General features: G+C 42.2%; 1 protein-coding gene across 2 annotated transcripts; it reads right to left on the bottom strand.

The window, feature by feature from the left end:
• Window positions 1-11,341: 11,341 nt before the first annotated feature.
• On the bottom strand, window positions 11,342-22,620 carry TMEM174 (transmembrane protein 174). 2 transcript variants are annotated; one of them, XR_010785327.1, is made up of 3 exons: window positions 20,918-21,567; window positions 18,911-19,420; window positions 11,342-12,468 (listed from the first exon to the last, which is right to left on the bottom strand). XR_010785327.1 is itself a non-coding variant. In XM_066569611.1 (2 exons), exons 1-2 carry the CDS (start codon window positions 21,550-21,552, stop codon window positions 19,318-19,320), a joined length of 738 nt encoding a protein of 245 aa, XP_066425708.1. In that variant the 5' UTR covers window positions 21,553-22,620; the 3' UTR covers window positions 17,083-19,317. The 2 variants fall into 2 exon arrangements, 1 of the variants encoding a protein (XP_066425708.1); XM_066569611.1 differs by lacking the exon at window positions 11,342-12,468 and having other exon boundaries at window positions 17,083-19,420; window positions 20,918-22,620.
• Window positions 22,621-27,322: the final 4,702 nt, after the last annotated feature.

Genomic DNA, 27,322 nt, shown 5'->3' with positions numbered 1-27,322 from the left:
CCCCGCGGAGCCGCTCGCATCCTCAGCGCGCCGCTACCGGCGCTCCGCCAGCCCCTCGGGGACACCGGTGCCGGTGGCTCCGGGACGGAGACCCTCAGCCCCGAGCTCTCCGCCTCCACCCGGACTCTGCGGATGCTGGAGGGGACCTCGCCTCTGCGGGGCTTCAGCTATGTCCGCTCTGGGGTCAGCGGACTTGTGAGGGTATCCTCAGGGGTCCCAATGGGCACACCCCTGCTTTTTGTCCTCCTCCGACGCTTTCCTTTCTCCTCGCGGACCGCTCTGCGGCTCTGTCCTAAAATGTGCGGCGTCTTACCGAGGAGCCTGGCAGAGGGCTACCTATCAACAGGAAAAAAAAGGTGTTTCAAGCCTGTGTGGAGGACATGAGGTGGCCCAGAAAGAGCGAGTTTTGCCCTCTGTGCCGCGGAGGAGCTGCGGCCGAGCGGCGGGCGCGGGTACCTCCGGTACAGCCCCCTTCGCCCGCCGGCTCCGAGCACCGCGAAGCGACACCCGGGGGCATTTTTGTGGGTGATCTCTACAAACCCGTGGAAAGGTCGGAGAGGAAGGGAGGGAGAAAGGGAGGGAGGGAGGAAAGTAGGGAGGGAACGAGAGAGGAAGAGACGGAAGTGGAGAACATTTGTGAGAGTGCAAAACCCGTGCTGGTGAGGGAGAACTTGGCTTTGGAAGCACGGAACGGTATCTTGCCAAGGTGATAATTAGAAAAATATCTCTGCAAGCCGGAGTTTCTATAGGTTTAGGGGTTTTTTGGGGGCTTGTTTTTGTTTTTGTTTTTAATTTCCCTTATCCACCGCTCCCCTTTTCACCCCGCTCCCCCCCGCACCGTCCCCCTACAGTACTACTTCATGTAAGATTTCGACAGCTGAACTCGCCAGAGTTTCCATCCCTCATCCAGAAAACCCACTAATCCGAGCTGCTTTTGCAGTGGCTATTTACAGGCAATTATGGGATAGGCATATGTTACCAAAAAGCAGGAATGAACGTAGTCTTTAGTCTCCTTTCATGCTTTTAATTAAATGGTTCTCTCTGTTCGAGCACACTTAGACACTTTTCTTTTTTACTTGCCTCCAAAGCCCTTCGCTTAAAAAATGCTGCCAAACCATAAATTTAAAAAATTGTTTTTCTTTTGCTGCAGTCCTCTCAGGGCTCAGTGAAAGGTGATGGTTTCACTTCAGATGATTCATATGCGATAAAAAAGAGTCAAATAATGATTAATTACCATATTTCACTGCAGGGGTTCACATAGGGAGGGGGTGAATATTCTGTGTGGCCAGCCACTGTCTGTGCTCACCCTCCACGCCCTAGCTCTCTGGGTGAATGCTTGTAGAATATGGGAGTGTCACAAGGGGCAGAAGGTGCTGTAGAAACAGAATATGGATAATTTTTCTTCTTCCTCCTCCTCTTCTTCTTCTTCTTCTTCTTCTTCTTCTTCTTCTTCTATGTAAACAGGCATTTTGAGATTGAAGTGAGCAACTTCAGTGGTTTCGCAGGATTTATGGCTTCTCATGGACTCAGTATTTAGTTGTTCCTCTCACTGTAGAGTTGTGATTATAACTGAGTAAAATCAAGAAGCCAGTGAGAGACAATCACAGGCAGGATTGTCTCTTTCACTGAGAAATAGTAAAGGAAAACATTGCAAAGCCAGTGTTATAGTTTCAGCAGAAGTTTAACTCTTGCTCACCTGAGCTTTACAGATATTATTAGTAAAATCTTCTCTTATTAAAATGGTTATTTTTCATCTGAGGTCTCTATATGTGGTATTTCATGACTTTCTGTGTACATTATTTGTTTGGAATTCATAAAATTAGTAAAACTGGATTTAAAAATAATCCCTTGCTGAGAATAAGTGTTGTGTTCTCAAAAAAAATCTGCTATTAAATAATATAGTCTCCTCCAGATAATATCACCTCCTCCAGATGCACTGTTCAGAAACATAATATAAGGCAACTACTCTTTTGCGGCAACATGGGAAAGAGGAGAACTCTACTGCAAGTGATCAGGACTTTGAGAAATCTTAATGCTGCAAATGTATTCTAGTAGTTGGTTGGGGTGTTTTTGTTTTTGTTGTGTTGTTGTTTTTGTCTGTTTGTTTTGTTTTCTTTTTTAATCCAAATCTTAGTAATGGCGTCCTTCCATCCCATTTTGTCACACCTCAGTTTTCATTCTATTCTCAGCTCAACCTAGCCCTCCCTTCTCTGGATGAAAATATTTCTTTTCTCTTAAGCTCTTCAAAGCACACCTTTCATCTTTCTACACACTTTTAGGACTCTCTCTGTAATTTCTGAGACCCACTTGCCATTAGGAGACATCCTTTCAGGGCTATGCCTTCAGCCTTGACCACAGTCTGTACGTCTCCAATCTGACGTACTGAGGATTCAAGGGGCACACTGTATGAAGGTCCAGACAAGGAGGAGTCAATCCAAATGACACTGAAGTTTAAATTGTAGCATTTCCTTGTGTCTAAAATATTTATTGAGGGCAACATTTCATTAATTGGAGTAAGATAGGGTAAGTCTATTAATGCAAGTGGCATACCACAGTTTATAGCAATTACAGATCAGTGTCATAGTCAAATGTCAACAGAGACAGACATTTCAGCAAGGAAGAAAGTCTGTTACAGGATTGGAGAGGAAGGGAAAAGAGTTACAATTAGGGGGGTTTTAGAAATCTAAAATAAGAGGCAGATCTGATTGCATTTGAGATTTTGCCATTTCTTATTTTATCCTTGTGGTTTCCCAATTCCTCGCTAAACAATAATAGACATTCCTTCATAATTTGATATTTAGGTCTTAAAACAATGCAACATGTTCTAGATATAAGTTAATTAAGGCCCCACCTTAAATCAAATGCTCATTTCTAACAAGCCCAAGTCCAGTGTGGGACAATTTGTCTGCTGCTTTCAAATGCTGGTGTGGTGTGTTTGCCCACATAATATGGGGCAATTCCTGGGCTCTTTGTAGACAGTCCCTGCAGATCTGGGCCTTTCCCTTTGTTAGGCACTTGCCATGTGATCCTTGTGGAGGACTGGAAAGGGCAGCCTTGTAACAACATTATTTCAGGAGGATAATAAGTAGCCATCATAAATTCCTTTTTTAATAGTTTATTGCCGGTTGTAGTCTATTGACAGTGCCTGCTTTATAGCATGGAGGAAAACAGTTCCTTGTTGGCACTAGTCACTAAAACTGTTTGATAGCTCTGGCCCTTTTTAGTGCCTTTAGAGAAAACCTAGTGGCTCATGAAATGAATCATAAATAGCTGAGCTGAAGTTGAACAAAAGACAGAAAGAGGGAGGAAAAAACAGTCTTGCACTTACTGAAATATGTTTATTTTGGACAATAATCTATTAACTAGTTTAACAAAGATACTTTAAGGCTCAATCCGGCTGTCTTAGCTGGAAGAAGAAAATAAGTTCTATGATGGTGGTATCTTGGGTCTTTATAAGGAGATTGTTTAGCAAAGATTGCTTTTCTTCTAGCTCGGAAAATAGTACATACAAAAACTCTTATGTCCCAGACGTCACCTTTTTGAAAGAAGAAGCAACACATACTAATGCTTAGAATTGTCTTACCATCACTGTCCGGTTGTGTAACATTGGACAACTTATGCAATCTCTTGGGGTAGTATACAATGCTATTTTGAAAGAGCTGAGAAAGAACTCAATTCCCCCTGGGTCTTACATTCTAGACTAGGCTGCTGTGTAACATCTGTAGAAATTTACATGCCTACTATAAATCATTTTACTCTAAACCCTAACACCATCACTCTTACATAAGTTTGTTGAAAATCCGGAAACCAGAGTGTCCAGGCCAATACCAGGCTTCCCTGGATGTGTAGGAGGGCTTGCCATCTTTAAGGGTGCCTCTATAATTTTGCTTAAGGTTACTACCCAGTTTTTCTCTTTCTTCTCTCCCTTCCCAAGGGCTGATGAATGCAATCCTGAGACTTCAGTTTCACACTGAAATATTAATATAAATTCTTGTCAGTTTTGTCCCTAACCAGCACTTTCCTATGTGACCTATGAGAGCAGGGGAATTCTAAGCTCATCTAGGAGACACCAGAAAGATCTGACTTTGGATCTATTTATTTTGGATGAAGTATGTTGCCAGATGCCAGCTTGAAACACCAGACTGAATGATGTAACTCATTATATATGCAACAGTGTGACAGAAGTGAGATACCTGAGTTCAATGTCCTTCTCAGTCTCAGAGGCTGAAAATTTTAAAATGAAATCTATGTTTCCCATTTGTCATGAGAATATCTAAGCCATTACCCTCCTTAATGTGACTGCACAGCCAGTGCAAGGGGAGTACAACTCTGGATCCTTTATTTTCAGGCACTCAGTTATGCTTCTGGTACCTGCTTCCCATTCTGCTAATATTTCTAATTTAATGCTTTTGTTTTAAATATCTCAGAAGAGGACTCAAAGTCCCAGAGCTCCTATGCCTTCCAAATGATGCTATTCATGAGGGTTGAGCCGGGCTTACTCTGTGTTAACCTACATTCTTCACTCCACATAGCTAGAATAAGGAATGTTGGTGCTTTTATGGATAAGGCAGATGCAGGTTAGAGCCAACAGTCACTGTGCTAAGGAAATGAAGTCATCCTTCCTACTTCCAGAGAAAATGCTGCAATCTGTTTCTTTAGATTTTTTTTCCAACTATATAGCTAATGATAAGATTTTCTTCACCTGAGGTAACCTCATGCTCTGTGTATGTACAATATGATCCATAGGAGGTATTAGGCCATATTGCCTATGCAGGTAAAGACAGTTTCCTACAGATATATGCATCAGGTGCTTAAACAGCAAAAGGCTGGATAGGATTTTGGGTGCTCCCCTGTCTCTAGCATTCTTTGTGAGCCCCTTCAGCGTTCTCATCTTGTAACTGCTTAGACCCTCTTCTTATTCCTCTTATTAGGTGTATATGCACTGTCGAGAAAACCTGGACAATTTAGCCTGAATTTTGGATTTCAGTCCAGACAGACTGGTGTTTCCCTCGTTTCTGTCAGCTTTCATTCTTTATTGTGTTGTAGTCTCAAGATTTTGTTGGGTGAGAATCTGCGATTTTTATTTACCCCAAGTAGGCTGCCCATTGCTATATATCCCTGCACATGGATTGCTTCAGGATTAGATTTTTCTTGAATCCTCTTCCTGGACACTTGTTCCAAACATCATACATTTCAATCTACTTCTCCACCAAAAAACTTTGTGCCTATGATTTATGATTGACAGTGATTGTCAGTTTTGTCCTAAGGCCAACAGGTAGCATTGATTTTGTGTGATGAGTTGAAATCTTGTCCCAGATTTTCATGTCACCTCTTGAGTGTTGGCATTGGCTGAGGAAGAAGACCCAACATCTTTACGTTTGGTACAAGGAGAGGTACCTTTCTTTAAAAACTTTTAGTGAAGAATCATGGTGGCAGAAATTGGCCTTGTGGTATTCCCTAGGTAGACTTCTCTGAGAAGTGTATGGAGCCTGATCTGTTACAGAATGTGTTGGAAACTTGAGGACTGGCCAGGGAAATCCAAGCAGAAGTCGATAATGAATATCAGATCACTCCTTCATGTCTGGCCCTTTTTTTATTCCCTATATGCTTTTGAGACCTCAGGGCATTAATGAATTCAATAATATTGCAATAATCCTGTTTGTTATTTGTCATCAATCTGAAACTGCAGATTAAAGATATGATGGATACCAAACTGAGCATGCAATGCCTATTTGGCCTGGTTTTGCTATGCCAAGGCTCATATGAATGAATTAATCACTGCAGCCCCACACAGCACCAGCGAAACCAGCAGGGTAGCTCTTTGCATGCAACAGACCAGAGGGTGATGGCCACGAGTCCTGATTTGCTTACACAAGTAACTGCACTGGTGAATGGTTTCCTTTATTTTTATTACCCCTGCAGCAGAGGGAATTGTCTTCCTTATTTCATATATGTTGTAAATGCAAAGTTGCTTGTTATCTTTCAGCACTGGCAGGATCCTGGCCCTTAGCAATAAATTAAACAAATAATTTATTGTATGTCACAGTTTCTTTTTAAGAATTCCAGTCACCTGTGAGCATCTGGTGTAACAGCCCATGTTTTATTAGTGTGTTCTGCCTTTCTTTCACTTGGGTTTCAAAGTCCACTTGCTAGACAGAGTCAACAAATCCCTTTTTTTTCACATAGATCCCTACAATTTTTAGAACTCCACAGAAATGCCTGTGCATGGAGAATGAGTACAGGTTTTTTTTGTTTGTTGTTTTTGTTGGTAGTGGGTTTGTTTGCTTTGTTTTGTCCTGTTCCAGTTTTCCTGTGAGATAGTTTTTATATTCTGCCACAACATCTTGTCTTTGTAGATGGTTCATTCACTTTTCCATTTGATATAAAGTCTTAATAGTTCTCTGTCAAGCTTTTCCTCCTCTCACTGGGACACAATAGGGTAAGGAAATGCTGTGCAATACTGACACCTGCCAATATCTGTCCGAAGAGCACTAACCAACTTACTAGTGCTTCCTCATGACCTAACCCTTCTGTAGTGACAAAATTTCTCTTGACTTTATCAATAGCTTAAGAAGACAGGCAGAAATGTTAGATTCTTCTACTCTTTTCTCCTTTTTTTTCCCCTTCAGCTGGGGAAAATAAGTTCAAGGAAGTCTTCCAAACCAAAGAGAAATTTAGAATCATAGAAGCTAAATACATATGCACCCAATCATTTTAGTGATATATTACTTTGCCTAATCATTAACTTAAAATGCCGTATAAGAATTTGTAATCCACAGTAAATCATTTAGTAAGAATGATTTAAATGTACTTCTGGCTAATGTAAAACAGTCTAGTTTCCACACTAGGTTGGCTGCCAAGCATTGTTTAAAAAAGAGGGGGTGTGTGATCCAAGTTGACATAAGTTATAGCAGATATAATGCTCCAATATAGTGGTGGTTTGCACATTATTGGGTTTAAGAGATAGGAAGAAGATGACATATTAAGTACTATAAAGATTGCCAGGCCTATTTTGTGCCTTAATTAGGATGCTTTGCAACTCTATGTTTAATTCTTCTCAAAGCCTGCTTGAAAATGCCTTTATGACAATCTTATCTGCAATGGCATTGGAAAAGTGAAATGCTGGTTGATTTACTAACACAGCAGAAAAAAGAAAAGACTACTATTATGCTAGATACACAAAGTTGCTCTCTTCTTCTGACAGTGTAGGAGTTAATGTTTAAAAAGCAGTTGAACCAAGCATGCTCTGTGCAGGAGTTCAGAAGGAAACAGGGAGCAGTGAGAGGTGACATGTGAAGTGGATGTGTGGTTGAGGAGGGAGACAGGGAATGGCCTTGGGCTTAAAGAACAGTAGTATGTGACACACAGTAATTAGCAGTAAACAGTGAGGGGGAGGAAAACACCTTCTGCATTCACAATTTTTTTAGTTTAGATTTTTATTTGAAAGTAAAGGAGAAACCAGGGATATGTAAATACTGATTTTAATGTAGAGAACAGTCCCTTCTGTGAAGTGCTTGCTATTCACTGTCTTGTAACAGATATATTATTTCTTCTGTTGCAATAATAATCTTCTGGAAAATGAGACACTTTTGGATTGACCAGCATTTTATATCTTTGTATCTTTTCGTAGACTATTGGTGCAAAAAGCCAGGGGAGATGTATTTAATAGCCACTGCAACATGATGCAGCACAGCCAAAAAAATCTGTGACACTCTTCATAGTCCAGCTGTAGCACCATGGGTGAACTGCTTGAATATTTACTTAGCTTTTCAAACAGTTTGTTCATCCCTCCATGCTGCTCCATCTGCATGATTTCAGTACCTGAGGCAACTAGCTCTAGCCTTGCTGGAACCTCTCCCTCTTATAATGCAGTCACAGAGACCAGCAGCCTGGACAGGTTACTTATGATCTCAGATTGCTCTCACGCATTGGAAAATGCCTACCTCATGGTGCCTGTCAGCAAATCACCCTGTCACAACTTTCCTTTTGTGAGGTCTGAGGGCACATTCCCAGCCAAGGAATGATATGGAAACCAGCTCATTCTGCACAGTCAAATGCAGCTCCTGCAGACATTCCCCTGTGCCACCCACTCCAATGCTCTTTTTAAAAGTACATCACAGGCAAGTGGGTGTAAACACTGTGCAGGGAACAACCTTTGCAAACTCAAGTGTTAATACAAGAGAATCAGTGGGTTTACAGAAAAGCAGATTTTAACAGCATGGAGAACACTGCATATGAGGGTATGAAAAGCAGGACTGTTCCTTAGGAAGTTAAAAATATCCATTTAATTGCTATATTATCTAGCTCAAATGGTCACAAGTGACTAATGACTTTAAATTAATATTTTTGGAGTATCCAGCTGTAAGACCTTAAGACTATGTATTTTTAGAGTGTTATTGAGCATTTTCTGACAGTTTTCCTGCTTGTGACAGAGGTACTCAAAAGGCAGATGCATCTAAAATTAGTGTTAGGAGGCAGACACCAAAGAGAGGAGGAGACTTGTTAGTATCTGTTTGAGGGTAGGTGATGTTGCAGGGGGTGGGAAGGTTTTGTGCAGCAGGAAACAAGACAGCCAGGTGATTAAAATGAAACTAAAATAAATAGTTTTGAGAGAACTATTTGATCTGTTTGGACCTACTTTCTCCTGCCATTATCATTGACCAGCATCTGTACACCTAGTGGTAACTTACCTTCTGCATGGTGCAGCATCTATTTATGTGGAGCTTTATCCACCTGCTTGAGGGTCAGAAACCCCCAGCCAGCCTTACTTGATGCAAGGTTGTTTGTGGCCATGGGTGGAGTAGCAGAGCAGAGCCCTGGGGAAGAAGACACAAACATGAATCCAGCTGCAAAATCAAGAGTAGTACCTGGATGCTGGTACAAAGTATTAGTGCAGATCCAAAGGAGAGAAGACAGACAGAGGAGGACAAAGGCAGAGGACAGACAAGCCTGCCTTTGTGGCATTTATGTGTCAGGCCAGTCACACTGATGGATGTGGGCACTACTCATGTGGAGTGGGGAGACTCAGCAGTGACATTGCTGGGGGATCAGTCATCTTTGGAGAGGAGTAAGTCACCTTCTCCTCTGCTCTGGGCACTGCATAAGCACCTGATGAGGTCACTTGTAAAGCTCCTGGCTCACATACATCTTGGAGTGTCAACTTGGTGAGTTTTGGTGCCACTGCCACTCCTCCCTCTCTTCTACCCTCCACATGTGATGATGCAGTAGAGCTCTCATCTTGGCTTAGCTAAATCTAATAGGACCTTGAAGGTCAGGAGTTGGGCATTGTCTCTGTGACTGTAGACAGATGGTGTCTGCTGGGCATGCCAGCTTTACCTGCAGCAGAAGAGCAGAAATTGTTCTGCTCTGGTGCTTCAGCTCCCCCTAGGAGGATTCAGGGATTCAGGAGCTCTCTGTTAGGAGTCAGGGTCTGCAGCTGTCTTCCACACCATTCCCTCGGCACTATTTTTCAACAGTTCCTGGCTCAAAAGAAAGCCATCTACACAAGACATCTTCAAGTTCCCTCTGCCTGAAATTCTTGCCGGTCATTTTCTACTATTTCCTTTAATCCTGTGTCTGAACCTGCCATAAGATCTAGCAGCAGAGGATTGTCCTTCCATCCCAGTGCATCCCTAACTGCTTGGCCTGTCCCAATAGTTTGCACCCCCGCTGGCTGCAGGCAGGAAACCCTGCAAAAAGGCATTCTGGACCATAGCTTTTCTTCGGCTGCCTCCAAATGTCTTACCTGCTCAGCTGATAACCTTGTCAGCTGTGAAAAAATTAACGTGTGAAAGGAGTCATATCTGCATGTGCGTACACAACACTATTTTGTCTAAACAGCGACACCTCCTGATACCCGGGCTGCAGCTGTGCTAGCGGGTTACTGCTCCAATAAAGTTGTTGTTGTTGTTACACACAGTAAATGACCTCCCGAGGGCCACCCTTAACAAGAACCATGTCTGCTCCTGCGTTTCATTCAGTGCCAAGTATGCTGTCAGCACTTAACAGCTATTAATAATAACAGAAGGAATTACAAAGCTTCATGGGATAGAATAAAGCCCGCTTAAAGGCAGTTCTTTGAGGGCTGTCCTACATTGCTTGTATTCATACATCCAAACTGGATCTATTTAAGATGACAAAGTTAAAATTACCAATGTAATGTAATTCTAAGTTTGAAGTCTTGCCAACCATTAACTGCTAAGACTATTTCTATAAACAAAGAGCACTTTCTAAAGGAACATTCACTTCAGCTTTTAACTGTGATTTCCTGGGGGAAACAGTTGTGTTGGTGAAAATTCAAATATGCAGTTTATTCATATGTTAATTAAAAAGTGCTTATAAAAGCAGTGAAGATTTCTGTTTTGGGCATTTTCTGACAGCCATTTGATTAAAACTGGCTTGAAGCATTCATCCTATTCTTCAGATCCTATAGCTGGCTAGCAAATGACAACAAATACCTGATATGAAGGTAATTATTTTTCAGATGTATTGCATCAGCCTCGTGTGATGTCACTGTGGGCAAATGACATTATTTTAATTGTTTGCACCTATGGAATCATACCTGAATTTATTCCTATTTTGCTGATAATGAGCATCTTAAAAGTTTCTACATAAGGCTGAAAAAACATATTCATGTATGAAGCATGAAGAGCAGTGTGTAATTTGTCACTTTTGAAACAGATGGATTTCTCTCAGTTTTCTGTGGCAGGTCAGGCAAAGTTTATTCTCACAATGGTGAGAGGAAGGAGAGCTGTGTAACATAATATTCTGTCATTGAAGGGTGTCAAATTAGGATTAGGTGGTTCTTTAGTAAATAAAAGATGGGAAATTCATCTGCAAGGTACAAGTTATGAAATATTTTTACATATATTATTATAAAATGTATTGTGATGCCAATTAAAAGAACAATGAAAATAATTTTTCCTCTGATAATGAACAATGAAAAATAACATCACCTTCTGAAAAACACCAATGGATACTTTTTCCTAGTATTTAGTCTCTTGCTTTTCAGTCTTCAGTGACTTAATACAGACCTGTGTCAATAGGTTAAATCAAGAGGTGAGCATCTGAAGCATGTCCGCATGTGATTATCAATTACATGCAATCATACAACCCATGATTTTCAAACGGGCTCGTGACACGACTCTGCAATCACACACTTTCTTCTAACCTCATTGTTTGTGTATTTAACTTGACTAAAATATGTGTCCAGTGCAGCAGAGATCCTGTGCTGTGTTCAGGAGCCTGCTATCACTTCTATGCCTTTGACAGTGAGTTCTTCAGGCTAGCCTACTTACATTTTCACATAGATTTTCATACACTATTGAAACAAGAGCAAAAATAGTAGGCAGAGAAAAAGGGTTATAATCAGTTCTGTTTGCTGGATGTATAAAAGCACACAGTGAATCTGGCAACCATAACATTTTTGTTAGTTGTTTTATGGGGTCTAAGGAAAATCTCTGATTTATGTTGCTCTGTGACAGTTTAATGGTGTTGCTCGTTATGAAAAATTGGTGGACCTAATGCTCCCAACACCAATATAAGCAACTAAGTGCTAGATAAAATGAGCCTGAATTCATTAAGTTACACCTGCACCAACAATACTTACGCTGATGTTCATTCTGAGCTGATGATATTACAAGTGAATAATTATCCAGTTAGATCACAAACACGTCTTTGATTATGATGGCATGTTTATTCACATTAAAATTTCACTACTTGTTTGGAAGCAGGGACATAGTTTTGCAGCTCATTTGGATTTTTTTTTTCCTAAACAGATGGAGGAGAAGCTGTTTTTGTGAAAATAACAGGAAGGTAACATAAAATACTTGAACATGTAACGTAAAAAAACCCATCTTAGTAATGCTACCCAAGGTGGTGGGTCGCCACCTTGGATTGTATGGCTAAATAAACATAAAAGATTAACACATTTGTTGCTTGATTTTGATTAACTGTCAAGAGCAACATACAGAGCATGGACTGAGAAGGCAAAGGCATTAAAACAGGTATAATAATATGTAAAAGGAGTTTATTCCTTTCTCTTCTCTTCTCTTCTCTTCTCTTCTCTTCTCTTCTCTTCTCTTCTCTTCTCTTCTCTTCTCTTCCATGTTGAGTCTTTCTTTCTCTTTTTGACTTTCTCCTACCTTCCATTAAAAGCAGGACCAAATACTAACTAACTCTAAAATGGAGCTTGAACAATTTATGAAAGGGCTTGTGCAGTTGCCTACCACAGCAGGAGTCGTACAAATCCTTTCCACTTTGATGCTCCCAGTGCTGCACTCTCTCATCAACTGGCACATTAGTCCAGTTCCCACTGACACAGCCCTTTAAAAAGTTGATTTTATGCAAGTCATTCTACTCTTCACATGTGTGTGCTGGGTTAATGTATATTTGCTCTTTTGGCAGCATTGTGCTGATCAGTCCCTGTCCAGTCAGTGTGGAGGGCAAGAGGACAAAGCACCTGTCAGTCTGCAAAAGATCAAAACAACATAGAGAGTTCTAAAATAGTGCAGTGTTGGCACATTGCAAAACACTCAAGTATCTCTGGTTTGAGAGCAAAATCTGGGGAAGTGGAATAGAGTAAGAATAATGCCTTGTTTGGACTGATACAGGAAATAAAATAGTTATCTTCTCTTAATGTTTTATAAAAATAAGTAAGACCACATATTGATGGATTATGTATGTATATTTCCAAAAATTTATCTCTTTCCTTACATTTTCATGAAAGATTTTGCAGGGAACTGCTGTTTTGTGGCAAAAAAAGAATCCTACAGCACCTCTAGAGTTCAGAAGAGATTAGTTTTTGCTGAAGTATTAGTTTATTTTCTTCCCTCCCTTAATAGGGTTTAAGCAGAATGAGGCCAAATGGTTATCTAATGCATGTGTTTTTGAAAAGATAATTAAACAGTTTTCAATATGCGTGTGCTGTGGCAACTGTGGTTCTGCTCTACATAAATCCAGAAGGTGGCATGTTAAATGGTGAAAAACAAATGGGGACAAACAAAAATAGCAAAGAGGTGCAAATCACAGCCTTCTCTAACTGCCAGCTTTTGCCAGGCCTCTGTGTGAGGCAATGCTCTGTCAGCTGACCACAGGGATGTGTGGCAGGTGCCTAGGGACAAAAAGCAATGTGAGAAGTCACTGCTGCTTTGAACACCAGTGTTGACTTTTTCTGGCTGGGTTTGCCTTGCAGAGCAGCAGAGAAACAAGAAGGGTACCCCAAAGAGTGCCCACTAACATGGAAGCTATAGCCACTTTCATGGTTAGAAATTTAAAATGCACACCTCTTTGTTTCGGGTTTGATTGTTTGTCAGTTTGTTTTGAAAGTCATGACCTTGGACTGCATTATTGCTCTGTATTTCTTTAGGTATATCTTCAGCTGACAGAGCATGAAGCTTTACCTTAGAGCTAAGCTCTTGAGCAGACGCGCTGAACTGTAAGTAAAGAGGACGCTGCAGCTATGCAAAACATGAAATTATTGGGTCATCTACCCAGGGCTGTTAAATAGCATGCCCTGTTCCCTAAGAACCAAGCACAGCATCTTAGATATAGAGTGATGATTTATCTACAAAAATAAACAAATTTTTAGAAATCTGACATGATGCAACCCAAACAGGAGAGCATTAATCTCATCCTAGGATTTTATAAGAGATGTACTGCAGCTACTCTGCTAGACCATGTCCCATGGTGTTTGCTAAATAGCGTGTGTAGATATAATCAATTGCTCATTAGAGATGCCACACACGACACAGATACAATCATGCCACTACTGATTTACCCTTGACCCTTTGCTGTTATCACATAAGGAATGAGGTACAAGACCACAAGAGCTAGGGAGTAATTTTTCCTGTTCCCCCTGGGAAAACTTCTTCATCACTCTGAAATTGTTGTTCAAGCAGGCACAAACCTGCTACATCTCAAAATTAGACTATATGTACCTTTGGAGGTGTCAAGAGTACACTGTGAGACCTCTCAAAGTAACCTCTGTCAGTACTGGGAAAGTTTCTCCCATGAGCTCACTGCTGTCAGGAAGCTGAGAGAAGCCTCTCTGCTCTACAACATGCAACTCCTGCAATTGCTGCAAGTCATCCCAGTCTGCAGGGCAACAAGTGCCTATAAATCAGGTGCTATTTAAGAGATTCCCTACACTCCTCACCTGCTCTGTGAAGCTTTTCATCACATCACGTCACATCACATTGTCACATCACATCACATCACATCACATCATATCATATCACATTGCAGGTGTGAGATGAATAATTTCTATTGGATAAATCTGTACCAGAAAATACACCACAGGAGAACAATGTGTATTTAAACTTCTGATCAGCATCAAGTCCAAAGGAGTAAGTCTGATATAAATCTCTCCAACATGCAGTGCATGTGGTTACCGGGTTCTCTGCACCTGCTGTTTCCCTTTACAGCCCTCTCCTGCTGAGCAGCTCTGCTCAGCTAATGCAGGCACAGCCCATGGGATCCCACCTGGCTCTGCTCTATGCTTCTCTGACAGACACACTGATTCACATTGGGGATGGGGCAGCAACAGCGACGTTCAGCACGTCCTGTTGATGTCTATTCACCCTGACAGCTAAAGTGGAGCCAGTAATGATACTTGGAGCAGGCACAGATTATCGTAGGTGCTGTATACAAACAGCATGCCCTAGTTCTTTGCAAATGACCCTTGGACTTCCCCCTGCTCCTTCATGCAGACAGAAGCCTGTCCCATTAGGTCACAGCGGAGAGGAGGAGGAGACGGGGGTGCATGCGAGTGCACTGTGCAGCGCCTACCCCCAAGCCGCAGTCCTTCCAGATGTCTCCAGCACAGTGTCTCACACAGGGAGGGGTGTGAGAGCTGCTGTGAGGGCGGACATGGTACCCTGCTCTTCGGCGATTTCACTGCGTCTGTCACCACGAGTATTTTGTTCCTGAATAAGCCAACTCTCCGTTGTGAGAGAGCACAGGGTACTTTTCAACGGCATCTTGAGTATTCGAAGCAAAGGACAAAAGCTTCGGCTCCCCGGGCTGAAATGCCGGGTGTCTCACAACGAGGGGCCGCTTACAAACTGCCAGCTCTGCGCCTCTGACACCCCTCGGGTCAGTGGGGGAAGAAATCTCCTTAAAGCCGCACAGTTTTACCTCGGGCGGGTGAGCAGAGGAGGGCACGGGGGCGCCTGCGGAGCCGCCCGCCGGCACAGCACCTCCGCAGCCGCGGCTGCTCCCGGGGGGCCTCGGCGCCCTCTGGCGCTGCCGGCGCGGCGGGACAGCCGGGCCAGCCCCGCTCCGGCCTGCGGGGAGCGCCTCGGCCGCGCTCCGGCTGGGACACGGCCCCGGGGCCGCGGGGGTCGGGCTCCCCGCGGGATGGAGGCCGCAGCGCCCTCCCCGCGGGGAGGGGCCCCAAGCTGAGGGCCCGCCGTGTGCGTCACTAGGGCTCTCTGGAGAGGAGCGAGCCCTACTTAACAGGTTTATTTTTTTTTCCCCGAGACCCAGATTTCCTAAATCCCGATTCAGTTTAAAAATAGCTCTCAGTAGAATTTCAGCGCCCCCGCCCGTGCGTGCTCTGCGCTGGGGAGCATCCCTGGCGCGGGAGCACCGGCGCCGGGCACGGCAGCAGCCGGGGAAACTCGGCTGCTGGGGGAAAGTGCTGCTAAAGCACCGCGCCCCAAACCCTCCTGCTGCACCCCCGCACTGACCGCAGTACGGCAGCGCCGCTGTGAAACGGCAGACTTCGGATTTAATCCGAGAAGAAATTCGCACGCTGCACCGTGTGGCATTCAATGTCTGGAAATAGCTCCTCGATCTTAGAGAAGCTCTTTGTAGAGTTTTTACTGAAATTAATAGATCATGCTCAGTTTCATATCAATAGACATGCCTCTACTGATTTTATACATTAACTATTTTATGAGCAAAATCGTATAAATAGAGTTATATTAGGAAAAATCCCAAAAGCCCACGCAGGGTTACATAGCTGAAAGTACAGACAAGATTCTATCACTATGACTAGAATGCAAGACACCTTAAACTATTAAATCCCCAATATTCTGCAGGTCTGCAATGTGGGAGAATGCAATTTTGCTTAAAGAGCACCATCTTAAATTAAAAATGGATTGAGCAAAATCTCAAATACAGTCTTCCAGGTGCTTTCTGAAGTTACATCAGTATAATCTGGAAGGGCTGTGACAGTTGCCCTTGGTTGAAGGCCAAAAAGATTTGTTCTTTCACTCATCATACTGCAGAAAGAATTCTTAATGCTAAGAAGTGAGTTCATGTGATGGTTATATATCACAGTAAAAACAAACAAACAAACCCTCCAAAATCCAAACATACAAAGAAAATACACACACACCCAGCAACCCCTCCAAACCCTGTGGTTAAAACAGAAAAAAAAAAGGATGAAGGTAGAAGGTGGAAGGAAGAAAAGGAAGTAAAAGCCTTTATAGTACATGTCTCTGTTCTTAAAATCCATCATCAGCACTCAGTACAACAAGGGACTGTTACCACCCTGGAGTTTCTCAAAAGACTCCCACAGAATTCAGCCAGAATTAATCTGATGGGTCAAGGTAATTTCAATATAGCTATTTAAACTTAATATCCTCTTTAAAGAGAAACCCAGGATTCTTCCAATTCTCTACAATGAATATAGTGCAGCTAGAAGTAAACTTTAAAATCAATATGCAGTCCACAGTGCACCCTTCTGAGTTTCTGAGTTTTCTTCCATTTATTCTGTCTATCTAATATCTAAAATAAAGATCTTATTACCTAATGAAATTTATGCTGGGGGGGGGGGGGGCAGTGGGCAGGAGGAAGAGAAGCAGGAAAAAATCTGTGGTGTCTGACTGAAGGAATTTTCTTGGGGTGGGGGAGGGTGACTGGGCAGAAATTTTGACCCTAGTCCTGCAATTGGATCCATCAAGCCTGACCTCTGTGCTACTGCAGTGCCTGCTGGGTTCAGCACAACTATGTGCTAAGTTCAGGGCTCTGTACATGTGGAACTACCTGGGGAATTGGGACCATCCAGTTTCCTGCTGTGGAGGGAGGATGAATTCACCTCTGTGTAAATTCCAGAAAAGAAGCAAGACACTTCCATAAAATAAACTTGCATTTATTTTTAGATCCTCTGTTCTCTCACTCAATCCCATAGAGATCATGCTGAACACAGCATGCCTCCCTTTCTCCAAAAACACGTGCCTCCCCTTCTCCAACTACCTGCTAACACCAGGCCATCACTGCTGAAAAACAGTGTGTTCCAGATTTCTCTAATGAGAAAAACTTCACACAAAGTTTGCAGTCACTGTTCAGTGGCTGCTGCTGCAGTTGCTAATCCAGCTTTGAGTCTGTTTAAATGTTGCATCCCAAATATGACCTCTGTCAGTGTCTTGTTCATCACTGTGGAGGACAGTGGTTGTTTTGTGCACCCCCCCCCCCGCTTTATTTCTTGGCAACTTCTAAGTGCACAGGACAGGGAGGCGTGCACCTGCAGGTCCATGCAGCTAGACAATGTTCTGAATGCACACCTCCATCCAGAGCTGTCTCCTGATTGCTAGAGGAGCTGCACAGAAACTCCGAGATTTCCTGCCAGCTGTCAGGTACATCAGATTGGTGTGCAACTATCCGTGCTCAAATGCCAAGCTTCTCCAGCTCCCAGGAATGAGATCTGGCAAGAGCTAAGACAGCTGCATCAACAAGTAAGAGAAAGTTGGTATATTCCATAATGGATGCCTGCTTTTAGCTGTGCTGTGCCAGGAGACTGATCCACAGGCACACCAGCAGTGCACTGCTTGGTTACCTGGGACAGTTACCATTGCCCTCTGGGGCGTTTTGTGTGGTGCCCACTCCAGCAGGTGAGAGCTGAGATCAGCTTTTGCTTTGAGGGAGATGAGCAAACCTAATGGGATCATCATAGGGAAATACTGGCTTGTTGCACTTCTTGGCACATTCAAAAGCAGAACCTTAAATATATGTGGAAAAACAAAACAAAAATGTAGGGACTTGTAGCATCGTCATTGTTCTGGGGTTTAAAAAGCTCCTGAGCTAAGCCTCTTTGGATCTTCATTCTGGATTGCAAAATTTCACAGCTAATACACTTCATCTTTTGTTAAATACAGCTAAATACAGTTAAATATATTTCACAGAATCACAGAATATTGTTAATTGGAAGGGACCTACAAGGATCATCAAGTCCAAATCTTAAGTGAATGGCCCATTTGGGGATCAAACTCACAGTCTGGGTGTTCAGCGACGCCATTCTCTAACCAAATGAGCGTATCTCAAATTGTTGTGGATTCAATTCACGGAACCAAGCTGAACTTGAGCAAGTTTACTACCGCCTACAGTTGCCTAGGTACTCTGGGGGCAACCTGCAGCCTGGGCTGTGTGCCTAAGACCACATTCAAATAAGAAGGGACCTCAGAGGTGTTTCACCACAGCCCTCCCACAGAGTGGGGTGCAGCAGCTGTGATTGTCAAAGTCCTTAACAGTGACAGGATCACACATCTCTGTCGAGGCTTCAGAAAGATGCCATTTTCTTTAGTGATATTAACTTCATAGTTATTAGGACTCCTGGTGGGAGACTGTGCTTTGCCTCCCATCAGGTGGGGAAAGGAACTGAATTTGATGCATGCAGGGTGTCTTAGAGATCTTATGTAAAAGTTGTCATAAGTCACTATTTGTTTTCTCTGTTCTGAGATGCTGTGGTTCAAGCAAGATGCTCTAAAAAAATGCCTACAGGACTGAGTTGTGCAATAGGACTGGTTGTCCAGCTAAAGCAAGCTGAGAAAGTCTAATCTGTAGACTGGACTTGTTAATGAGTAAGCTCTGCTAAAGAATCAGACAAAATTAAGACATAAAATGCACTTTCATGGATCAGACACTTGAGTACTTTTAAAGTTTCCCAAGCAATCAAGAATGAAAATACCTCAACGAAAAATCAAGTATTTTCTAAAGATGCTGAATGTCCAGGAGCAATCATGATCTTCCACAAACATCTGGTGCATTCACAGTTCTCCCTGGTTTCAGCAAGTCTGAAAATCAAGCTTCTTGTTGGGGAATCCTAATATAGATTTGGATCCTTGAGTTTAATACCTTTGCTATTAATAGTTTAGCCATTGAATAATTAATAGCTCTGCTATTAAGCTGCATTGCAAAGGGCTAACAAATTTTGACAGAGAAAAAGGAAAGGGTCAGTTAAATATCTTCAGTGATACTGTGTATGAATATCAAGAACTTGCTCACACTGTCTTATCACAAAAGTGTTTAAAGAAAAGATTTTCTGGGATTCTTGCTAGCATCTCCTAGGATTGTTGTCTCTTGTCCATGATGATTTTATGAAGAAAAAGGGTATATTTCCTCGTAACGTGGAGGTGACAAGTTATTACGGGCATAGTCTTCCAGCAGTCCTTCTGGTTCATCAGAACTGTCTTCTGACCTGAAAAGAGGAAGAGGAGCAGATACAAAAAGAATTCACCAGAGCATTCAGGTAATTTCAGTGTTTCATCCTCCCAGCCTTATCTGGGAAAAGTACTCCTGGCTTATGGAGAAAATGCTATGAGATGAAGTTTTACTGATATTCAGCTGTTTGCTGTGGTTTTTTCATGAAGTTTAGAAGTGTCAGGAGGTGACCTTTGTCTCCACCCTGCCCATGCCTGTCACTCATATTTGCTGAGAACAATAAGTTAGTCAGCAGTTTTTGAGAAATACTTTGATAAATGAACTAACAGTGACTTGTGTTGCACAGAGGATATAATTATGAGTAATTCCTATAATTAGAATATTTTTCCTTGGAGCAAAGAACTATATAAAATAATTTTGTGTACAATTTGAGCAGCTCCATACTGCTGTGCAACATGACCAATATTGTTTATACCTCAAAACTAGGAAAAGAGGAAGAGCTGGAAGGTTGTTTCAGTGGGACAGCAGCATGTTGTGACCAGGTGTATTTAGGAGGGAGAGCATCTGGTACCAGACTGATTCTTGCATTGTTGCAGAAATGCTGTTTGTGTGCTGACTCATGTGTTACGATTGAGTTTGAGTGGAAGTCTCTGGCCCTACATGATACCTTTTCCCAGTCTTAAAAATTGAGAGCCAGACACAATTAAGGGACAAGGGGTTTTACCTCGGTATTTAGTAAGGATCCTTGTGGTGCACCACTTCACCAAGGTGGGATGTGCCGCAATGCACCCCCACGACAGATGGTGTATACAATTTATAGACCTTAAAAATCAGCATATCTAACAGGGGTGCCCCAATGGGAGGCCTGGATGAATGGTGTGATATTCCCCCATCTGTGGAATTCCCCCTGCACGGGCCAAATCTCTAGTTTACAGGATGTGTTCTAGAGAGGACCTTGGTTTCCCAAGACAGTGTAGGGTTTTCTGGCCTCCTACCACCACCACAAGGCCTTTAGGATGTTTGGTCTCCTGGCCTGGCAGAATACTAGGGCTATGCTAAGTTATCAGACTTATATAAAACTTCTATATATCCTCAGTATTCTTACAAGCATGCTTGCTAAGAATACTGAGGATATATAGAAGCTATATATATATAAACATATATATTTATGTATATAAGGTATATTTAAAAAAAGGCAAAAAATCGTCTTGGTATCATACACATAATAATCAAAAGGTGGCAAGATAAACATAAGAAAACCTCCACAAACAGGAACATACATATCTTAAAAAGTAACAAGAGGTTTCGTTTACTGAAAACCAAAAGGCATTTATAAGTGAATTTAAATTGTATAAAAACACTTTGCAGGAAAAGTATGTTTCCTCACTCAAGAAAAATTCCTAACCAAGACAAAAAAAAGCCTGAGAAGGATAATACCCTGGACTAGCTGCAGTTTCTTATGAAAACCACACATTGTACTTAAAATATTCAGAAGCCTGTGTCCAAACACACTAAGGCATTTCAGAAGATGTACCTCTGATTCCTGGAATTCTCTGCAGGATAAGCAGTGTAGCTCTCATCTCCAGTAAAAGCCAGGTTGTCCAGGGCGTAGGCAGGGCAGAAGTGAGGAGAGCCCGAGGCGAGAAGTGGCGAGGTGCTGGGGGGAGCAGCAGTGCAGCAGCTGAGCCCTGAGTGAAGGTGGCCGGGACTGACGGCAGCGCCTTCCTGGGATGGGTACGGCGGAGGGATGTACTGTACCACTGTGGCACCATGGAAAGTTATAGGCTGGTTAATGCCAGTGAAGACAAAGGACTGTCCGCTTGCAGCCTGGTCAAGTTCCGACGTATTTTCCTCTCTTTCTTTACAGGGCTTGCACGTAAGCATGTTAAATTTACAAACAGCAATCAGAATAAAAGTCACCCCGACAGACAGCAGAATAGGCCCTAGTAACTGAGTCCACTCCAGGTGTGTAATGCCATCATATTTTATCCATCCCATCACAGTGAAAGTGATCCCCACCAGTCCCAAAAACACACCTGAAAAGAGCAGAGTGGTGCCAGCTTTATCCCCATCTGACACCAGGGCATCAGATCTGCTTGGCTGACAAGGAGTGACAGAAAAAACATTCAAGGAGAAATCTTCTACATTGTTGTTGTTGTTTTGCTCCATTACTGACTATAATGTATCCTCTCCTTCAAGAGAAAGGGGGCTTGTAAAGGACGTGGCAGAGCATTTAAAGTCGAAGGTTCAGGTTAGTTATACAAGAACTTTGTGTGTATATGGTTAACAGAGTCCATCATGTGAAAGAATAAACTTTGCTTGAAAGAACAAAGGTCTGGGAAGTGAAGCCTGAAGCGATCACTAAAGATTTCTTGAATTACCACCATCACTTCCGAAATGGATTCACCCCTGCATGACTGCCTGTCTCCTTATGTTTCTTCTTCTTTAATTTAGCACCCATGATACCGTGCTCATTCTGGATAGCAGAAAAAGCAAGCTGAAGCTATTGCAGCTTTTCCTTGGCCCCAGCTAGCTGATGCATCCAACATATGGACAGCATATGTTTAGTCAACAGCAGTGAAGAGATCCTTGCTCTCCACTTCCTGCTCAATTTTCTGCAGGAAAATTCCACATGGCCATTGCTAGGAATGCTTTTCCATGCTCTGAAGCGTGACATTTATAGTCATGCCTGGACGTCTGCTGCAGCTCATTTTGCAGTTCATGGTTTAAAAAAATATCAAAGTATGCTTTCTGATATTTTTCTGGGGCAACCAGGAGGTGAGCAGGAGGGTAAGTGGCAACAGGATGGTGAGTGCTGAGAAGCCTGGGAGAACTGTTGGCTGTGGAAGAAACATTATTTCAAGACAGCCAAAGCTTTCCAGCGGGTTGAAGTAGTAAAATTACTCTATAATTTCCCCTTAATTCTGGACATATTTTGTTGTAGGTTTTAAGGTTCACAGAGAATAATGCCCAAATACCCTGAATAGCACATCACTGCAGGAAAGAGAAAGCACGTCCTGTAACGCTAAACTTGACAGAGTGAGGAATCTTATCCTGTACTCACAGGTACCTAGGATACGTCTTCATATCATAATGAATTGTTCTGCTGAACTCATGCCTCATATATTAAACAGATTATTGAATTTTGAAATTTTCTGTTTCCAACAGTTTCAGACTAAAGCAATTCCTATTGAAAAGTTCTGGTAGAATGTCTTTGTATAATTCCTTAAGGAGGAAAAATCTCCAACTACTCTGCCTGTTTTGACTAGCATGGCAGGGTACTACACACAGGACACTGATTACTGCTCGGGCAGTAGGACACATAATGTAATTTCCTGCTACCAGCAGCTCTGGGGAAGCAAACTTATCCTGAAATTTGTAAAATTAAAAATAGCTCTAGAACTAGAAAATTTACCTTTTAGACTGTTTCTTCAAAGTCAGTAAAAGTGCCTTTAGTCTACTGTGCATTCACATCACACTGTGTGACAACAGCGCTTTCCTGGAAAGGGCTATTCACCAAATTTGGCACCTTTAGAACTGATGCTGAATGCAATTGCAGATGTTGTTCTCATTTTTTAGTGCAGACCTTGAGGAATATTAGTGCTGGATTCCTTAAAAAAAAAGCTGTGAAGCTTCCAAATGCAGCATTATTAAGTCACCCCTGTTACCCAGGGTGTCAACAAATTTTCTGACAAATACACTCAAGATCAGCCTTTACCACAACACTAAGTCTGGTCAGGATTCTCTGCACCTCTTGAGCAAAGAGATCAGTCTTGCAATGCAGTGGTTTTGTATGATGACAACTAAACTAGAAAGTGCTGAAATACTACATAAACTGTCCTTGCACTGGCAATTATAGCCAAAGTCTAAATCACCTTTAACCTTACATTTGTTAAACTTAATGGAATGAACTGTTACTGCTCTTTACAAGTCAGGTTTTTCCATACTATGAATCATCCATGCCACTGCTGAATCTTTCAGGCTTTCCAACATCCTTTTAAAAGCAGCACTATATTATAATAGCTGTCCAGCTAATAGTTTATACAGATGGAGTGTCACCTTGCTCCTTTCATTCATTCAAGAACTCTGCAACTGCTATTTGCAATGGGATTGTACTGGAGCACTTCCTCAATCCCACAGAGTGGTCCTTAGATCCTGTCTGGAATAAGAATTTTCCAAGCTGGGTGTTGTGTCATCCCACAGCCATCTCTTTTCCTCTGGTCTAGGACATGACTTCATGTGTTGAGCAAGTGCACAGTAGAGCTGGAGAGCACAGGATTCTTTTTTTCCTTCCAAACCTACATGCCACTTGAACTTTTAAAATAGGATGGAAAACATTCTCTATTTGCTGTGCTGGGATCTACATTAAAATTACTCCTTTCCCTGTAAACTGTCCCCCTCTGTAAGACAGCTTCCTCTATGAATCCCCATATTTCTCCAATTATTTTCCCAGAGTGTGGTAATGCTGCAGTCAGGCAGCTGTCAAGGTCTTAAGAAATTACTGGATCACACTGATTTTTTTAGGACCAGTGCTTTTCTTTGCAAATAAGTGTGTGTTCTGGGGACTCACTTAAAAATGTCAATTTACCAAATGCATCCCTTATACCTGCTATGACTCCTAAGCAAAAGAGTTTTGTGAAACCAAGGAAAATTGGTTGGAGTGAGGTTTTTTAGAATGAGTGCTGTTTTCAGATCTCAATACAGGTCTGTTCTCATCTGCTTCAGACCTTACCCTTGAACACAAGCACTGCTTTGCTTTCTGTTCTTCCACCTAGTTTTCTATTACCAGGGGAAGTAGTAATAGAAAATATTGCCTGCAGTGCTTGCTGCTGGAAGCAGGTGCTCTGCAACCCCTCAGTTCTCTAACCTGTTTGATGAGTCATCCTAGTGAACGCTGACAGGCTATCACTTAACCCTTTTTTCCTCTCCTTATGTTACTTCTTTTACACAGTTGTTCATATTATCAGCCTCTTGTAGGAAGGTTTTATTTTCTTACATGCCAGTTATATAAGCAGGGACTTAGTCAAAGAACATGCGAAAGAAGCTGCACAACACAGGGTATTGCACATTGATTAGCATTAAAATAAGTAAGTACAAATTATCAGTCCATAATTTAGGGAGATTAAGGAGTCAGTGGTTTGAGTTAGTGGGATTTTTCCTAGAGAAAGGTAACTAACTGCAGATGGTGTCTTTAGTGGAAAACAATTACACATATAAGAGCAGTACATGAAGAACCACTGTGAGTGTGCCTTTCACCACTGTACTACTGCACTGCCAGCCTCAAAGCACAAATAAATTGTGAGGAGCAGGTTCAGCCAGCTGTCCACAACTGCACTTACCAGCAAGGTGGCTTTATATGCTCCCGAAAATATTGTCTTGTGAGCAGGCACACCAAAATGAAGGTTTTTCCATGCCTAATTGTTGAGATGCATGCATGCATCCCCTCCCATAGAGGGAGGAGCACTGAAGTCTGGCATATTCAGTGCAGAATGTGGAGGTATTCACACTACAAGTCATGACTCTGAAGAGGTAGGATGGAAAAGGGATAAATGAATACAGCAACACAAACCACAAAGGGCAAAGATGGGGTGGGTGCAATCACCGCCTTGCGATATCAAGTGCTGCTATCACAAAAACATAGCAACATTGCAAAGACCCGTGCAATCTCAGTTTTTCAGATGAGTTAACTGTTGATTTTTTTAGCTGCTGTTGATGTAGGAAGGACTTTTCCTAGAGAAAAGGTATTAATTTATATTTTTGTGAATCTCTCATATGCAAAGGATTGCAGTGTTGCAGTTAGAAGCAGAGCAGTGTCAGTGCAGGCAGCAAGGAAGAAAGACCTTCACTTAGAGAGGCCAAGCAACCCTTACCTCCCACTTTGCCTGTTTAAGTAAGTGTGAATCAGTAACCAACTTGATTTGCTCACTAGCATTTGTATGTCAAACACTTAAGCTAACCTTAGAGTAGAAAGAGGGTTATAGCACCATTAGTGGGACAGTAAAGTATCTCACTTCCTCAATAAAAATGCTATTCTGTATTATTTTAAGCTACTTTTATAGTTTTACAAGGTGTTGCTTCCTTTCTAATACAGACATTTCACTCCTACTCCTCACATCAAAAATTCCTCCCTCTACTGCTGTTCACCCAGTGGTAGCCTTCAGTGGTGAGGGCAGACTTGCTAGCCTCTTACTCACATTTTCTGACCTTGCTGCAACAGATTTCAACAGCACAGCCGGCAAATACTGCGGCACTGGCAATGTTAACCACTTCAGTGCTGAGCACTTTGTGGAGGGCCACCTAGCACATCCACTGAGTTTTCAAGTAATGATTTTCTAAGTCAAAAATAGAAGACACTAATAGAGTTGTAAACAGATCTATTTCCTAAGCATCTTCTCAAAATCATATAGAGATAAATTCTGTTTTCAATCCTTGTTTTCAGAGGTAACACCTTCTCAGGATGCCAAGTCTGAAGTCAGATCAGCAGCTTTCTGAACCACGTGAAGACTGCTTTTTTAGAAATGAAGTGATCCAGACGGAAGACTCTGCAGTAGATGATCAGAATACAATAACCTTGAAGGAAAACAAGATTATGTTTCTGTTATAGAGAACTCCGATGAATCAACATATTATGCTTGATTTGTCTGGTCTCTTGGGTACATCTTGGGAACAACCGACTGAGCAAATTGAAGGCAGCAGAAAAGGTTGATACTTTTTCACTTTACTACCAGATGCAACTGATTTTTTTTTTTTTTAAGATGGTGAAATATTTCCAGATTTGTGAAAACACGTTTTGATATTTAGCCTTTTCAGAAAATGAGTGTTCTGGATAAAGAACAGGATAAAGCTAACATGGGCTTTGTTGCAGGGGATATTTCCAGTAAAATACCCCAGCTTCTGTTCTTGTTATATGATAGAAGGATAATTTGAAACAGGCTCCTTAGACACATGCAAAGCCATGTATGCATGAATCATACACGGCAGTGGGCCCCACTGTTTAAACATTAGGAGCAAAAGCTTAAAAAATAATCACAAAGATGGCAAACTACAGCTTGTATTGCAGATTGCATATAAGGAAAAACATCCTTGAAAAACTCACTAGGTAAAAAATGTTTGAGAGAAGAGAGGACAAAATGCCTACTGGCTTTTTTGGATTCCCTTTCTTCATACAGACATTTCCAATGGCTGAGTCACGCCAGTTTAATCAGCTCCTACATACTAAATCCCCCTCCGTGCCGTGTTTGCTCATTACTCTGCATGCATAAGCCCCTCAGCTCTACTGCTGGCTAAAGACACTTCCCTCACTGGCTGGTTTGTTTTTGTGTGGCTGCACAAAGAACTGTCCTGGCGTAACTGAGGGAATGACACAGAATTGGAAATAAATGGCAAATGCAGGAGCTCCTGAACATCTCTCTAAAGCAGTCAGCAGGTGAGAGGCACGTTCATAGCAAGATGACAAAAAGGCAATCACCTTTCCCTAGGCACAGGAGGGAATTTAAGTTCTTAATTCATAGTCTGGCATCCTGTTACACTCAAGTTCTCTGAAATTCAGCATAGTAGATGACAAGTGGAGATGTAACTGGGGTCCCAAGGCACACAGCTGTTCAGAGACTCAACTGAACAATTCAGAGATCACTCTTGCAAAAAGTTTTAATGCTGGCAAATACACCAGGCTGAACCAAGCCCAAAGCCCTGCCACTTTTCTGAGCACAGAATCCAACTTGTTTTTCTCAAACAGCATTCAGAGCAAGTTGTAAGATGTCAAAGATAGCAGCAACTCAGTTCTTCCTACTTATCTTTACCTACTACAAGCTAATCCTTCAGTTTGGGAACAGGTGCAAACAAACACAAAATAACATTAGAACCTCCACCCTGAACACAGGCCACTATCACTACCCTAGGGTTGCAGCAGGATGGAAGAGCTAAGAGGGTTGTATTTCTG

This window comes from Molothrus aeneus, chromosome Z, assembly GCF_037042795.1.
Source record: "Molothrus aeneus isolate 106 chromosome Z, BPBGC_Maene_1.0, whole genome shotgun sequence".
Lineage (NCBI taxonomy): Eukaryota > Metazoa > Chordata > Aves > Passeriformes > Icteridae > Molothrus > Molothrus aeneus.
This window is presented reverse-complemented; position numbering and strand designations above follow the sequence as displayed.